Source organism: Paramormyrops kingsleyae, chromosome 9, assembly GCF_048594095.1.
Source record: "Paramormyrops kingsleyae isolate MSU_618 chromosome 9, PKINGS_0.4, whole genome shotgun sequence".
Classification (NCBI taxonomy): Eukaryota; Metazoa; Chordata; class Actinopteri; order Osteoglossiformes; family Mormyridae; genus Paramormyrops; species Paramormyrops kingsleyae.
Genome location: NC_132805.1, coordinates 5722034 through 5740057, shown reverse-complemented (window position 1 = coordinate 5740057; position 18024 = coordinate 5722034). Strand labels below are relative to the sequence as shown.

The following is an 18024-nucleotide window of genomic DNA, read 5'->3' as shown; positions in this document are numbered from 1 at the left end:
CTTCATGTAACCATCAAAAACCCTTTGGCGCGTAGAGAGTTTAGCTACGTTATAGCTTCCAAACCAGATACAAAAGGCCATAGTGAACTGAATGGAAATAAGGGAGCCCAAGATTGGTAGGGAATGCATGGTACAGTATGCAGTGCTGGAACAGACACCAACTACACCTGTGTTTGAAAGCAGTTCAATCTCCTGGGTTCAAAGAGGGTTTATCAACCTCCTTGCCACTGAGCTTGTCTTCTGCATCCTTAGGTCAGTAAGAGGTGGTGAGGGAAGGGTGACATTACATCACAGCTGGGGGGCAGGTATAACGGCACTATCGACAAGCCAGCGCCCTGCACCACTACTGCCAGCTTGCTCCAGTTACCAATGGGAAACACCGCACAAAGGAGTCAGCTGCGATTTGAAAGCGAAAAGCAGAGGGGGAAAAAAAGAGGTAGGGGAAGGGAGCAGGGAGGCGGCCTGGCAGGGCCATCGCCCTCTCGATGCGCTCGGGGTCCTTTCACGTCCGGGTGCATTCCTGCACTCGGCAGGGCAAGAGCTGCACTTTGTCTTTGTTTGCTGTCAGGCGGCTTCTCCCCCCCCCCCAGCATATGTGACTCATTGGTTTCCGTCTTGCCCATGGTCACACCCAACACTATGCTTCAATTAGACGGCATTTTCTTCCCCCCACTAATAAGCACTCAAGAAATAACCCTGAACAGCAGAAGGGAATAAATAAATAAATAAATCACAGAGAGGGAGCGAAGGGCCGATACACACATGCAGGATGGGGCTTGCATATTATCAGATTAAACAATATAATTCGAAGGACCACTCTTGTAGAAATCGTAATGTAAAAAAATCCAACAAAATCTAACCAACATCCTAGGTGGTTTCCAGACAAAGGTCAAATGGGGAAAATGAAATTCTAGGTTTTCCCCTTTCCTGAAGTGTCAAAAAGCTCCGGAACATTAGGGTCTACCCAATTCCAAAAATCAGTGCAGCTAAGTTCACACTAAATCATCAAAGCATGCACTTCCGTCAAGCATACCTTTTGAATGACGTTGTCACATTAAACCTCAATAAATGCGGGATCACCCTGCTTGGTAACACAAAGCATAATGGCGATCTGCCTCGCAGCACATTTTTGCCCAGCCGGGTCAGGAGTGCTTCACGGGATCCCGGAAAGCCGGCAGAAACAGACGGACCTGCTGACGAAACCGTACGTGACCCTTGGATTTGGCTCATTTGCCCCGATAAGGAGCCGAAAGCTCGCCGCGGCGTGGCGGACTGGAACGTGAGCGGATGCCACGTGTTTCCGGATTCGACTCCAATCCCAGAATCGATGCAATCCATGTTTGGAGTCGATCAGAGGGGACCAGGGCTCAGACTTTATCCTGTGTCATTTCTTCATAATTCTGACTGCTTGATATCAGAGCTCCTCTCCTGAAACTTCTCCTTTCAAGGTAATTCCTCTACTCTCTCAGCCTAGCTGTGCTCTTGGTAGCTTTTGGGGGCGGGGGGCGGTGCGCGGCTCAGCAGGTTAGGACACTGTGCCACTGACCAGAAACTTACCGATTCATATCTCAGGGTCGGTAGAGTGATTTTGCCCCTGAACAAAGCCCTTAACCCTCAATTGCTCCAGGGAGTTTGCTAAATGAACAAAACGTAATACAGAGAAAAAGCAGTAGTGTGCTGAACCTTCAGAAATCTGAGCGTCATAATAATAGCATTCTACACACTCATGTATATGGATTTGCTAGAATGCATGACTGTCACGATAACTTAGAAGCTAGATAATGCATAAGCAGACACATGCAGAGAGGACAGGACCCGCTCCCAGCCCAGAGTCAGCGTGGACCTTCACGGGTCCATGCCCACCGCACCAGCATGATTGACCTCTGCGCCATCGCAGCCTCACACCTTCCAAGGCATGCTGAGTTCAGCCATCCATGGGCATCTGGGTGTCACCAGACCTATGTTACTCTCTGGGCTGGAAACCACCACCCACGCTTCAGCAATACTTGTTTGCCTGCAGTTTGGTTCTGTCCCCCATCTTTTTCACGAAATGATGCATTACTAGCCATTTGTGTACAAGTACATTGAAATGCTTCTTTCCGTATAGCCCATCTTGCTTTCCTTTGAGCCATACAGACACATGTGTCTCATGCACCAAAACATTATGATCACTCCCATGTTAAGTGAATAAGGTTGAGCATCTCATAAAAATTGGTGCGTGTCGGGTATATATTACGTGGAAAGCTAACATTTGGTACTTCTAGTCGACATGTGGAATACAGAAGATGTAGGCAGGGATGAAGATCCGAGTGACTTTGATATGGGCCAAATCATTTTGGCCAGACAACTAGGTCAGAGCATCTTCAAAACGGCAAGGCCTGTGGGGTGCTCATGGTGAGCCGTGGTGACTCCTGAGTGGTCCAACGACGAAAAAACCAAACAGGGTGTTGGGCAGCAAAGACTTGTTAACGCAGGATATGAATGAGGGCTATCCCGTATGGTATGAACCAACAGAAGGGCACAAATGGCAGATAATTCTGATGATTGTCATCGGAGTAATGCGTCATGACTCACCGTACATTGAGTGCTGCAGTGTACAGGACTGCGTAGTCGCAGGCCAGTCAGAGTGCCCAGGCTAACCCCAGTTCCTCATGGAAAGTGTCTACAATGGGCACACAAGCATGGGCACGAACAACAAAAGGAGGTCACCAAATCCGATGAATCCTGGTTACTGTTGCATCATGTAGACAGTAAGGTATGTGTCAAGCATCTGTGGGATGCATTGGGCCAACAAGTCCGATTCACGGCTACGTAGCACTATGAACAGCGAGGCTTGATGCACTGGATTGTTATGACAAATTACTCCAGTGATCATCACCAAAATTATCTGCCATTTGTGCCGCAATAGCCCTTCTGTTGGTCTGTACCAGACGGGATAGCGTTTGTTCATATCTCACATCTACAAGTGTTGGACACCCAACACCCTCTCGGCGGATAATTGTTTTTCCCTCCTTGAACCACTCTCAGTAGGTAATCACTACGGTTGACCGTGAGATATCCACAAGCCTTGCTGTGTCAGAGATGGTCTGTGCTAGTCATATGGCCATGACAATCAGGGCCTTTTCAAGGTCATTCAGGCCTTTATCCCTGCCCATTTCTTCCGGATTCAGCACGTAACAACAAGTACCATTGGCTTACCCTCCAATACATTCCAGATCCACGTGGGGGTGCCCATAATGCTCGGGCTCATCAGTATATCTATGCATGAGAGTGAAGCTCGTACTCTGAGCTCAAGATCAGCCATTTACCCAGTGACCTTGGAACCCCATGCCTTCGCTCAAGGGCCCAATGGACATGTGACTGTTCTACTGATGACAGGGTTCAAACTGGCAACCTTCTGATCACAACCACAGAGGCTTAACACACGGAGCACCCTCGCTATTTTTTTTCCATGTCCTAGCATACAAGTCAAAAAGAGACGCCTGAAGCACCAAGCTCTTACACATGCTGGATCGTTCCTCCTCCTCCACAAAATATGAGCATCTTAAGATTACACACAGGTCTGGCTTTCAGCCACCACCAGCTAACTCCAAGAAGGACATTTTAATAGTCATGCTGGAAATTGGGAGGGGGTAGCAGGGTGGCTTAGAGAGCAGCTTCCCACGTCCAGGGACTGAGTTCCATTCTTGCCCTCGGCTTATGTGCGAGTCCGTGGGTCCTCCTCATGTTCACATGGATCTCCCCCAGGTATTCCATTCCATTTCCTTCCTGTTGCCTATAAGCATGTCTCTAAAATGCCCACCGGGCATGCGTGTCCCGTTTTAGACCGTCATCCCACCCAGGGTGCTCCCCTGCCTTGTGCCCTGCATGTTTAGGAGTTCCAAACGTACTACACAAATCAAACTTCACATTTCCCAAAGATATTTGTGCGTTGAAAGACTAAATCAATGAAGACGTGGCCACAGAAACACATCACTGAATATCAAAGAGCCATCATATACTATCTGCAGATGCATCCATAGATACATCTTCTAAACACTTATCTAGCTTGGTGGAGAAGGGGGGGGGGGCAGGAGCATCTTCCAAGAGGCAGTGTACAACGCTGGGGTGCATGCTGGACAGGATGCCAGTCCATTACAGGGCAAAATCTCTCTCACACACACAATGGCCACTGATGGTTGCAAGCGGAAACTGAAAAATGCAGGGTACCCAATGAAATCCACGCAACATTGTGAGGACTCGGCACACATGGAGCTGGGGTGAGATTTGAAAGTGGTGCAACGATGTAGGCAGGTTGGCCAACATGATAACTAATATATTTTTCTCTAATTTTAGGCACACCATCAAAGACCTAAGCTCTCAGCTCCACAAATCTGTAGTGAATCTGATGTCAATGACAATACTTCTTAAGAGTATTTAAGAATGTTTGTAGAAACCACATCATTTACTGCAGACTGAGATATCAGCGAAGTAGTACCAACTTGGGATACTGTAGTAAGACTGTAAGTGAGTAAGCTATAAAGTCCCTCATCCCAGTATAGAAAATGGTTGATTGTCCAATGAGATCAGCTCCATTATTTTAGTAGTTATGTCTTTAGCTTTGGTGCTGCTAACTTGACCATACAAAGATTTAATATCAGAAAGCAAAAATCGACCAAGATTGATACATCGGACCAATGCGGATGTCTTGATTTTTAACGAACATCAACCAACATCGATACGTTAATAGATATATTATGCATCTCTAGCTACCGACCATATTTAGTGAGTACAGAACACCAAATGATGCCTTAATACAGAAACAGTGTTTACGTTAAACACATATGGAAGACCCTTTTCATAAACTGGCTCAGGAAAGCCTTCAGCACATTGATCCAAAAAGGAACAAGTCAACTATATATAAACAGATCTCAGGCAAAACGAGAACTCCTCACATGACAGGTGCTACCAAGTATAAATTCAAGACAAATGAACTCCCAACACTTAGCATCAGGTTCCCTGTCTTATGATGTTTCCATTCCCAATGTGGAAACTCATACGCAGCCAGAGATCCCTCCAAATTTATGTCGTGGCCACCAGTCTGACCAGAGATGCAATATTCATGATTGCCAGCAACCTTCCTAAAGTACACAGAATGGAAACAATGGGTTTTCATAAGGGTATGGCAACCAGTAAACAAAATAGTTTTAGGCAAGAACAAAAAGCAATACTTTGGAACACTTCTAAACAGATGATGACTGAAGTCATGTAATTTTTTTTCAGAGGCGACTCAGACTGGGAAGACCAGATAGGGCCAAAATGTACCAGAAAGGTCCCAGAAAGGTGCGAGAAAGGATTCCAGTTTTAGCTGCTGCTTTCATTGTTTCAAACTTGGGCATCCAGGAATTTCAGCTATAACTTAAAAAAAAATAGCTATGCAAGTAGTGCAGGCTTGCTTACAAGTACCAACCTCTAGAAAACGAACAAAAAAAGGATAAATCATAACCGTTTTGCTGAAAGGGGACAGCAACTAGTATCCATGAGCAGACAGAGGTAGCCGATGCACTCGTTTGAGAAGAAAGTGTGAAAGCAATTAAGGGGAAATTTAATAAGGAATGAGGTCCTGGGCAAAACCAGCCACCTAGTTGACACCTGGGAGGGCAAACAAACACGAGCAAGAGCAGCCACAGCACCAGCAAGCGGCCAGCCTCCTTACGTCCATCCGTCTGTCCCTCCGTCCATCCATCCACCCCATTTCGCTTACATAACACGTGGACAGTATCCCTCAGTCGCCACACAGAGTGAGCTCTCCCTTCCCCCTCACCCCCATCGGGTTAAACCCGCACATGCGCACAAGAGCCACACACACACACACACACACACACATGCAGACACACACACACGGCACCCGGGCACCCTGCCAGCCAACACAACAACCAGACGCCTCTGTGCACTCCGTGAAGAGAAGAAAGAGAGAGAAAGAGAGAGAGAGAGAGAGAGAGAGAGAGGGAGAGAGAGAGAGGTGCTAAAATGGAACGACAGCAAAGGGAAGACCGCATGTGGAGGAAGAGGGAGAAAATGAAAAAGAAAAAAAAAAACCTTGACATGCCACCATCAAAATATTTCCACTTTCACCACCTTCGTCGACTCCGGCATGTAGCCTGGGACCAATCGGATTCCGCCAGTGAGACGCTGGGTCTCCGTCCGCCTCAGAGACACGGAACACGCTGATATGGTAAAGTGGAGGCATCTAGAACCCCAAGCGCTAAGAAAGGGGGAAGAGGAAGAGGGAGAGGTAGAGCGAGAGAGCACGGGGGGGGGGGGGGGGGGGGGGGAGTGCTTTGTACTGTGCCCTGAAGCTACACAGAGCCCCACACAAAAGCAGACACACTGAGATTTCACAGGCCGGTGCCAGCATAAGGCACTCTTTGTTCCCCTTCTCCTCCAGCCCCCCCCACCCCCCACATTTTACTACAGTTATGCCATACCAACAAAGCACCATATAAACATAACCCTATGTCCCATTCTTACAGAGCCGCCCACCCCCCCCCCCCCAAAAAAAAGTACCAAATGCCCCTTTTCCTTGTAAAAATAAACATACTTACTTTCAGGGGGCCCCTTAGAGGTAGCGACAGCAAGGTTTTTTTTATTAATGTATTTTTAATTTCCAAGCCCCCCCCCTCCAAAAGCACTTTTTTTGGTGGTGCTGCTAGGTGGGGGGGGGGGGGGGGGAGCAGGGCCTGTTTGAGACAGACGGAGCAAACGCACAAAAAAAAAAAAACGCACTGGAGTGGGCGGTGTTCCTCGACACGCCATGCTCATACCACGATAACTCATAATTCGCCCCCCATCCCCTCCCCCCCCCAACATATCACATTTCTTTATGTCCACATTAGAACTGCCTGTCGGTTGGGTGGCTCGCTCTGTTCCTCCCCCCTCGCCTTGGCACACCTCTGTACCATCACCCTCCCCACTCCCATGGGACCGAAGGTGCTAAATATGGCGCAAACCTGGTCTGGGTACAAGGATTAACACGGAGAGCTAAAAAACGACGCGGCGATCCGAGACTCTGGGCCGTGCGGCTACATCACAATAGAAAGTGTATAGAGACGCCGTTAGCCGTCTTGAAAAAGAGGAGTGATTTCAGGCGGCAAGATGGTTGGTGGTTTAGGGCAAGACCCAGGGTTTTCCTAGCCCCATTTGGCGGTAGCTCTTATATACGTACGTTCTGCTTTTAACGTAGGTCTAGCCCGAGCCAGGAAGCAGAACTCACAGAGCTTAGCCCACCTACTCCTACATGTTCTGAAAGCAGGTAGCTAATAAGGCGAAGTGAAACACGGGCTTTGTTTTATGGGGACAGGCCCGTAGACGTCAGCACACATTAAGCAGGCCAGAGTAACGGGAGAGGCTTGGCGTTACCTTTAGGGGGCGAGAGACAACGTGCACCGATTTTCCACTCATAAGAGACAGCGTTAAAAATCAGGTGAATTCCAACCTGAAACATCTGATTGGAACATCAAGGATCACAACTCGTAAGTGTAGATAAGACCGTTATTTTTCAGATGAAAAAATAACGTTTGTTTCAGTATATGCAATAACAAATACAGTGAATACAGTGAATTTGGCAGAAATTCACGATCACTCTACCTAACGGATTTTTCATTCTGGTTCCCACATCCAAATAAAGCTACCCAGATCATCATGGGAGTAAAAAGGTTGCCTTAATGTCAACATTTATCATCGTAATCACAACAACTGAACGACAGCAAGGCACGCCTTAAACAGGCCTTATTCAACCCAAGAACAAAAACTCAAACTAAAGCAACTTAACATACACACGTGCCGCTTGAGTTTCACATGCATCTAGAGGCGGACAAGAAAGTTGAGAAATCTGAAACTGTTGAAGTCTGGGCATTTTTCACCCGACACGGAGAAAAAAAGATGCCCACTTAAGACCAGATGCTATAGAAGCATATCACTGTTTAAAACAATTCGGGCATTTCATTTAGAAGCACTACATGCTATACAGCCAATCAGAGAGAGATGTGCAAAGTCCCAGTTTTAACTCAGCCGGTGACCTCAACCATGGGCTAGGGCAGGGGTGGGCAATCTTATCCTGAGTGTGCATGCAGGTTTTTGGGATAACCTTTAGCCCTGCTGTTCAAACCCAGGTGTGAGGACTCTTCAGCCAATCAGTCCTCTAATTAGTAATCTAATTATGACAATGACCCTTTCTGGATAAAATTGCCCACCCCTGGACTAGGGTAAGAGTAAAAGCACAGACGCTATCCTCCAAAACCTAAATAGAGTGTGATTATCTGTCATGTGGAACCTCTTGCCCTATCAAGGAACCCCAAACCCCAACAAAACATTCAAAAGAAGTAGAAGTAGCTCAGAGGCATCTCACCCTTAGAATGACAAGGCATTTATTAATATCAGTTCATATAAAAAAAAATAAAGACGGGTGATGCCAAGTGAAACAGTACTAATATAATCAGTTGTTAAGAGGCACGGACCAGCAAGAATCAGCTGCAATCATCCAGTGCAACCCTGAGTGTCCCTCATTAACGAGATTTTTCTCTCTGTCGTAAGACAATTGTGACTTATGGAAAACGAACAGGAGCTTAACAGCCTTCACTCTGCACCAAGAGCTGCCTTAAGCAGGCCAGACAACCACATTGCAATTAGATAAAACGGCAAGAAAAAAAAAAAAACACCCCCCCCCCCCAGAATGGCCCTCTCATTAAAAACTGACTGGGAGCCAATTGCAGGACAGGTAAGAAAAACCGAACCCCAAAAAAACAGGGGCAATAGGGTTGAAGGAGCGATGGTCTGTGGGGGCATGACTTAAAGGAAAGGGGTGATTTTCCCCAACAGCAGCTCAATGTAACTATCAACCCACTGTCTGCTACCACACTCATATTTCATGGGGGGGTCAGAGGGGTACATGCAAGGCGGATGGTGGGGGGGGGGGTTGGAAATGGCGAATATGGGAATATGGACATCATTTGCATACAGCTAGTTCCTGTCACTAACAAGACTAATTAGGAAGCAGAGCCCATAGCAACAGACTTGTAATTGGCTGGTTTAGGCCACGTTAAAGTCAGTGCATAGAGTGGCAGGTTGTGCTTCTGGCTCTGTGAGAGGAGGAGGAGGAGGAGGAGGAGGAGGAGAAAAAAAGAAAAACTTATTTCTGTAAGCGGGTATACAAACACAGGTAGTTCACCAAGTTCACAGGCTGAGTGACATGACCCAAATTCCCCTACTGGGAGAACACCCCGAAAGTCAGCTGAGCCTCCTTTTCTGTTTTTTTTTTTGTTTTAAAAAGCATTATCTCCTAATGCAAACATGTACGTGCAAGGCCCATGTCTCCAGCCACACATCACGCAGTCCCCATTCGGCTCACGCGCAAATAAAACACTTAAATCCAGGTCTTCATTAAACAAGGCAACAACTCATTGCAAAGGTTGCCGTGGCAACCGGCCCTTCTATTTTTAAACTGCGCTACTAATCAATTTCATTTCTGCTCTCGCCTGGGGAGAAAGAAGTGGTGTTGGGAGGCTGCAAACAGGGGGCAAGGTGATGGGGGGGGGGGGGTCCAGCTGTACAGACATATAAGCCATCATCAGCATAAGAAGCCATGTTGTGTTGTTCCACAACAGGAAGCCGTGGACGGCTCTCCGCGCGTTCAGTACCTCCCACCTCTTCGCCTCGCTGTCATAGGCTCTCGGTTTCCCGAAGAAGAATATGACCAAGATTCGTCTTACAGCGATCCATAATTATGCAGCAGCGCTCTGGGTTGCCAACACCACAACTTGAAGCTTCAGGCCACCAATTTGTTCAGAATTACATTCTCTCATCTTAATCAAGCCAATGAAGATGGAAGTGTTGCACGGACTTGGTCTTGGGGGAGACAGCGTGTGAGCAGGGGTTTATTTAGGCTCGCATGCCAGATATGACACTCCTAGTTAGGAGCTGCTGTTTCATAGCTGTGTATGGACCACAAGACTGTCAAAATGCACTACAAAAATTCTAATTGGTTATAAGGGATAATATTATAAAATTTATAAATAATGAAAGCCATCAGCGGTATATTGGCGTTCTTAGATTTATTACTACTGACGAACGTGTACAAACACAGAAATATGGCAAGACCCTGGAAAACGCCTAAGACAATCCTAGAAAACAGGGATGCAAACACAAATAAAAAGAACCATGCTGAACTTTTATTCTATGATAATATAATATATAAAATATTAATAATTCGATATTTTAGACGCTGGGCCAGGCTGTGGCTCATATGAAAATTCGGGCATCTCGGCGATGTGGACATCAATGGTGGATTATTGTTTACTTTGTTGCCCACAAAGAAGCTCTAAGAGGAGTCTCTCCTTAACATCCCTCGTCGCATTAGAGATCTGCTCATAATCTGGGTCATTTTCGACAAACTGGTCCATAATTTGTGTGATTGTTTCGACGCTTTTTTTTTTCTAAGCATGATGCGTGAGCTTTTTTGAATGAAAAAAAAAATAAAACATTTGCTGTGATTCCTATTAACACAAGCTATTCTAATTTATTGGGCGATTAAAACTGCTAGCATAGGCATTCGACACTCTGGACCATTCCTCCAAAGTCCAAGATCTCTTGTATAGCTATCTCCATACCTCACGCCATCCCTTTCTGCTCTGTTTCCATAGGCCTGTGTCCCTGAAGCAGAGCACTAGGTCCATTACATCCTGGGAGCCAGCATGCTTCACAGTAGGAACAGTGTTCTTAGGACGATGTTCAGTTTTGGGCTCATCAGACCATATCATCTTCCACTTGGCCTCGATCTTTCCCCACAGGTCTTCCGGCAAGCTCTAGCTGACAGCTGATGCAAAATTTCTCCCGCGATGAGGTTCATCTTTATGAAACACCCAGGCTGCCGTTACCCAAACACAGCTTCTGCTATTGAAGGCAGAGTGACCCCATCCAGGGTTGCCCAGCTGAAGCCCCATTCCATGGTTGCCCTCGCAGATAGTGTTTGATAGAAGCTTGCTGGTGGCCACTCACAGCTGGCCCACATTCCCCATGACGGTCTACTCATGTTCCAACTTACATCGACTGTCTAAATCTTTACTTAATACCCCTGTCTATGGTGGCATCTGAAATAAGTGTGTCATGACAAAATAGGCCAATACTTACATAATCAGTTTAAGCAATTATGTTAGATATTTACCACCACCAAACCAACTTTGAAATCATATAGTTGTTTGCTTAGATCACACTATTCAATGAATTTCCATTTTGAGTCCATACTCCAGAGCAACAAAACATCAGCATGAACTGATGAAGTGAGAACCTTTCACAGCTACTGTAAATTACAAATCCTAGTAAATCAGCAGCTTAAATCAAACCTAAATACAGCACTGAAGTAGACCGGAACTGGAATAGCAATGCTTCCCATACAGAGTATATATACACACAGACATAAGCATAAATACTTACATACACATTTATATATAGATTGCATTTAGAAATATATGGTAAACAAAACCAGCACTGAATTTACCACCTGTGAGAAGAAACCGGAATGGCTAGCAGGGAGTTTGACGTGGAGCCGTATCGAGGAGCGATCGGGCTAACGGCTCAGTCAGGGGTGGCACAGCTGCCTGCTGGCCTGGGGGAGCTCACAGGGCTCAGAAAGGAGGCTTTGTGTGCTGTGACTCGAGGGGCAGGGAGGGGGACTCAACCCCGCACACAAGAGATCTCTGAAGTTTTAATGACTCACTTTCAAGGCCACATCAGGGAGCAATCCAGGGACAATGGGCCCCGGCTACACTTGACCAAGAATATATAGCCTTACATTTACAAAAAAAAATTGCCATTGTCAAAGAAAAGATGGTAAAAGAATGGCAAGGATCTACTCTAACCCATGACCGGGCTGTGTGGGACCTTTAAAAGGCCCCAAAAAGGTAACACTGCCTTGGGCTTAGAGATCAGAATTTACACATTCACTTTTTCCAGTGCCTCATTTTATTTTTGCCATTTTGGTGAATGATCTTATTTCTGCATTAGACAATGGGAGTTTATTGAGAAAACGTATCTCGCCCTGCCAATCGCTAAGCACCAAACAAAACAAACTCAGGTTTTCAGAGTTGTCTCATGTTGAGCTTCATGAAGTTCTGTTCAGTTTAACAGGTTGCATTTTTGGCCATCTCCTACCCGCCGTTAATCAGCCATTTTCCAACCAAAGGTCTTTCAAGAATTTTCTTAGACTCGCAATGCCTCAAAACAGCCAACTGTATACATGTTGAGCGAATCTCTGTAGAGTTTGAAATTTTTTTGGATTAAATTTCAGGAAGGGGGGGGATGGGTGGGTTTGGAGCATATTAAAGAGGTTTGGTATTAGTGCAAAACCATCTAAAATGTTCTAAAAGGACTATGTTGACATGGCAAAGAGCATGAAGAAATACTTTTACTCATGTCAATCATCATAAGCTTTCAGACTGAGCAGAGGGGGTGTCACCCTTAAATATGCATGAGGATTGTGTCACTTTAAGAGTATAAGAGTCACGTTTCTCCTGCCCCCCCCCCCCTACTTACTCAGGGTGCCCAGCACAGTCAAAAAGCATAAGCCAGTCTGAGCCGGTTTCCAACCTCAGGATATGGAATTATCTCTTAATATGTAGCCGTTAGTGGTCAGGACGTCACACATGAAAAAAGGGAGGGGGGATGAAGGAGAATGCAAGAGAGAGTGGGGGGGGGAGACACCCCTGTGGGGCCGGGGGGGCAGGGAATCTACTTACAAGAATTGAGCTAAATCTGAACCTGGCACTTTTACAAAAAAGGCTCATTGCAGAACTTCAGACCAAAGGGTGGGGCGTACGATGTTTGGAAAGGGGGGGGGGGGGGGGAGGGGTGAAGCTGGAACTTGAACCATCTGGTGAAGCTGAGGTAGCAAAGATTTGTGTGTGTTAGAAGGGGTGGGGGGGGTGGAATCAGCATCTCAAATATGAAAATAGAACAGAAAGGATCTGACGCTGAACGAGAGTCACGTTACGGCGTCGGCGTCCTGCACTGCGGCGGCCTGAGGCTGCCCGGCTCCCGGGAGGAGTCCACAAAGCGCACAGAACTCTCCAAGCTTGGTGGAGAAACAAGCCTCACCGTGGATGTTCTCAAAATCATCAGATGTTCAATATTCGGTAAGGTGAAGGAGAAACGGTACAGATCTAGGATAACGAGGCAGGGAGGAAGACTGTCAAACACACTGCGTCCCTTGGGAAAGTGGTGAAGGTGGAGGCAGTGAGAGTGGTCAGGCAAGGTTCGAAGAGATTATATGGTATGTGTGACACATAGAGGGTCCGCAGCACAGGTAAGTGACACAGATGACATATCGGTGAGAACTTTCTCCTCCAGCGCAAGTGTTAAGGAACACCATGCGGCAAATACACTCCATCAAGAACGAAACTCAGTGTATCCCGATAACTTCATTACAGCACAGGGGCACAAAGAGGTCAATGGTATTTCTTGCACTGTGACCCTTACAGTACATTGACTTTCCCAGCTGAAGCTTGAGATTACAGCCCATCTTAGGGGGCACACTATCATTTGGGGATATGGATGGATGGTCCAGATGTTGTTTACGGGCACTAAAGAGCTCAGCCGGCCTCAGGTAAACAGACCACAGAGCTACACACCGCTATCGATAGATGGATTAGATTGATGGACCCATGGGGATATTCAACAGAGTAGGGGGAGGCTCCACATTCCCTGACCAGCGATCGAACCCGGGCTGCAGCAGTGAGAAGCACCGAATTCCGACCACTTGACCACCAAGAAACCGTAAGGAAGGTGCTTCATTAAGACCCGTGACAAGCACTGCCACCTTGATCAACACACTTCCTAATACAAATGTCCCTGTATACGTCACTAGAAGCCATCAAAACCAGGCAGCAGGAAAGGTGCCTCTGTACCAAGCTGCCATACACCGTACATGGAAGTCGGATGTCAACTCAAGAGCAAAACGTGACATTCTATTCTTTAACATGTCAAAGTTTCCTGCCTGTCTTGCGTGTCATGGACTGAAAGCAGGATTCACAGTGACTGACAGTTACATCGCATCAGACCATGCAGATCCTCAGGTAACCACAAACCTCTTATCAAAACATTCAGGAGCGGCTGGGAGGAGGGGGGAATCTAATGCTAGCAAAATGCTTTTCTGGATCTAATGGTGAGATTTTTACCATTGAGTGTAATAGATAACAGTGTATCATACATCAAGTGGTTTTTGGCACGCCAATAGTATGGTGATACATAAACAGTTGTTTAAATAATGAACATGACTAACTGATATGCTATTATTGTACATTTAGTTTGCATTAAATGCATTCAATCTTTATGGATGAAGTGAAAGTATGAGTTAAGCATGAATTTGGTGTAGTGTTTGGTTATATCAAAATAATAGTCCTAAATCATTTAAATGTTACCTTTAAATATAAATTCTGCACCTGCCGGTGTAAATGTATCAAAACCCACCAGCCCAGACTCACACTGAATACCAAACAGTATCTTCAAGCGAGCTTTGGAATGCATGCCTTTAATTGGCCATCTGACCAGATACAAAGTGTCCTAGTCTGTATTCGTCACAAAAAAAGTGACTTTACATATCATCATGAGGATGACTTACCAGAAGGGGATGGAAGGATTGTTCATACTGAAATTGATAAAAGACCAAATGATTTAGTTCATCAGCACAAAAAAAAAGCCTGAGGATGGAGGGAAAAAAGAACGAAAAAAAAAAACATGGAGATGAAACTGCAAACTGAACGAAGCAGGAAAACCCATAAACATACACTAGCCCGGGAAAAAAAATATATCAAAACTTATCTGAAAAAGATGTTACAGAAAAACCTAACTGGATTTCATTTTCCAAATAACTTGCATAAGAACTCAATACATTGAGACTGGACCAAATCTAATTAAATTTAGAATATAGTATTTCAGAATGTGATTTTTTTTTTCTTCCGTCATCAGGATTTAAATGCAAAAACAGATCTCATCTTCCAGAATATATGTGAGCCAGCTCATAAACAGCAAAGTGCCAAGTGCATGAATAACATCTGGAGAAAAATAGGGATGTTTTAATAAATAAAAATAAAAAAAAAAAAAACATTATATACTCATTAAAAATCTCCCTTCATTATTAAGGTATATCTCAACAACAACGGTCTGCGAACATAAGAAAAACAAGAATTATGTGGTTTGGTTTGTTTCCATTTTATAAGATCTCATCTTATGAAATGGAAAAATCTTATCACCAAATAAAAGCACTCACTAGCATTGTACAACAGAGCTTGTACATTTCCTCAAAATGTGAAATTTCATTTTTAAAAATCCTGGCAATTCCAATTACAATGGTTTTCCATCCAAAAAAGGCGATGATTTCTTTTGTGAACGTAAAGGCCCCACGAGGGAAGAGGCCCAATACGTGGTGGAAGTCAGATGTCACTATTCACACTACAACAGCATTACTAAAATTTCAAACTCATTACTGCTGCTAGGCTTTGCACTACTACAGCTGTGCACTAACAAAACCATATACTATCGATATACTCCACAGGAATCAGTATCCTACTCAGCTCATATTTATCCTTTGTTCTACTACAGTTCTGCTCCAATCTTAGGTATATATCTTCATTATTTAATGGTAAAAGTCAACCTTCTCTACACACACACACACATATTTGTATCTTTGTGGGGACTCTCCATTCAATTGTATAGGCATAATTCCCACAATGACAACCGTAATCCCTACGCAGTGCTACCCTTAACCACAGGTAACCAAACAAAATACACTTTTTTTCGTTTCTCTAATGGATTTTTAGAAAATTGAATTTCCCCTTGTGGGGACCGAAAAAATGTCCCTACAAAGTAACAAGATACAGGTTTTTAATCACACTGTGGGGAAACCCCATCCCCACAATGCAATAATCACAAACACACACACATACAGACAGAGAGAGAGAGAGACAGAGAGAGACAGAGAGAGAGACAGAGAGAGACAGAGAGAGAGGTTTGTAATTATATCTTTGTGGAGACCCCCCATTAATTTCTATGGGGAAAACTCTAATCACAATATGACCTTAAACCCCACCCAGCTCTAACCTTAACCATAAGTAACCAAACACAATATAAGACTTTCAGCATTTTTAGTTTTTTGACTGCATTCACAGATCTTTGTGGGGAGCTGAAAAACAGTCCCCACAACATCAAAATAACAGGTTTTTAATCACATTGTGAGGAACATTTGGTCCCCACAATGTAATATAAACATAATCCACACATGCTCATGGCATTTACCATCTGGCCCAACTGTAAAGCAAACGAGGGAATACAACCAGTGAAGGAAAAGGAGGAGGTGAAGAAGGAAAGTTACCCAAAGGCAGCACGTAGGAGAGCAGAGCATACTGTAAGATCTGACCTCCTGCCTCAACTTACACTACTCAATCACTAACAAAGGATGCGATATATTCATACTTTTAATACCTGTAATTCGGCTTAGAATTGGCATCTATGTGACAGTCTTTAAGACTTTCCAACAAATTACTGACAAGGGAATATAAAGGAAAAGCAAAGAAAAGTCAAGAACTTTGAGGGAGTCTCTGCAGAACCGTAGGAAATTGTATTCTATAACAGCTTCACATCTGTCCCAAAGTTAGCTAAACCTCAGGTCTAAAAGGACCCTGGTCCTCCCAGTTCATGTAGGAACCATTTAGCCACAAATGGAAGTACAGTTCTAAAAATGTTTGTCCTTGGGTATAATTTCTGTATACCTGCTGTGTGCGCATAGTTGAATTTAATAAAAATAGCTGCTGTGTTCCAGGTCCAAAAATAAAATTTCAAACTGCAACTTTTATCATATATCATACAGCTCTACTTTAGGTTATCTTCAGAGTGCATTAAATATTTATTTGTATTTACTGAAAACAGAGTCGCTGTTAATGTAGGTCTATTTCATAAAATTTTCATCACTGAAAACAAAACAACAGCACACAATAAGCCAAAACGGTGAACTATATACATTTTAAAATTAAAATACAACTAATACAGCTTTTGGTGCCCACTATTTCTGCATTGTTCTGAAACGTCTGCACTGATGAGTTGCATATCTAATAACAGCTGGACGTTACGTTATTTACTATTGTCTTGCCGAACAGGGTGGAAAGGGGGAAAATATAATGCAAAAATGTCGATCAAGTGAATCCAGTCCTTCTGAACTATTCAGCTTTATTTGAGGTTACGCGTTAGTTGCAAACTACTGGATTCTGCATATGAATAATACAAAAGCCAGTGCTTTAGGCATTGCATGTCAATGGTCGCCATTTGCGTGCACACGAAACAAGTTCAGAGAGAGAGAGAGAGAACACGTCTCCACTTACGTAAATGGCTGAAGCATTTTTTTAATTGTACAACCATCAGTTCCTCCGGAGGTATACACTTGGCGCTCTCGGTTACATTTTTTAACCTAAAATTTAATTCCCCGCTGCGATCGTTATCAGCCAGATTCGCTCCTTTGAGTTGAAGTGTCAGTATTAGGATCGATTAAAGCTATAATATTCGTGCACGTTTCGGGTTCACATCGTGCCCTCTATGCCGCTACTGTACTCACGCAACCGGGGAGACGCAGGGCTTTCTCGGCCAATGTGAGTTAACCCCTAGAGACTCGAGATGAAACAATGAAACCGATTCCGCTCCGTAAATGTAACTATTTTCATTCTATTCGCAGATCTTCTTACCCCGTGGTGAAACATGTGTCTCGAGATTGGACACATTAGTGCATTTCTGCGTTTAACTAACGGACTTCATGTGCGGGGATTTTATCCCCATTTTTTCCCCTTACTTTAAAACGGGGTAGTTGATGCAGCGTCGCAGGCTATCGGCACAACTGACTGACTCTGCACCATAATTTTCTCCTCGTATGTAATCGGCCAGTCTCATCCACGCACATGCGGCCGTAGCCGGGAGCTGCCGATCACATCGAATCGGGCTGTTAAACTTGGCGAG

General features: G+C 44.7%; 1 protein-coding gene across 4 annotated transcripts in view; it reads right to left on the bottom strand.

Annotated features, from left to right (window-relative positions):
* Window positions 1-18024, bottom strand: part of LOC111838336 (transcriptional repressor p66-beta-like) — a 28137-nt gene that overhangs the window by 9921 nt on the left and 192 nt on the right. The window contains exon 1 of one of the 4 annotated variants that reach the window (XM_072716142.1): window positions 17400-18018. The exons of 1 other annotated variant lie outside the window; for it this stretch is intronic. In XM_072716142.1, coding sequence (XP_072572243.1) covers window positions 17400-17416 — 17 coding nt within the window. In that variant the 5' untranslated portion in view covers window positions 17417-18018. Of the gene's footprint in view, window positions 1-6117; window positions 6247-17399; window positions 18019-18024 lie in introns of those variants that run through there. 2 more of the 4 variants (XM_072716139.1, XM_072716141.1) reach the window with 2 other exon arrangements.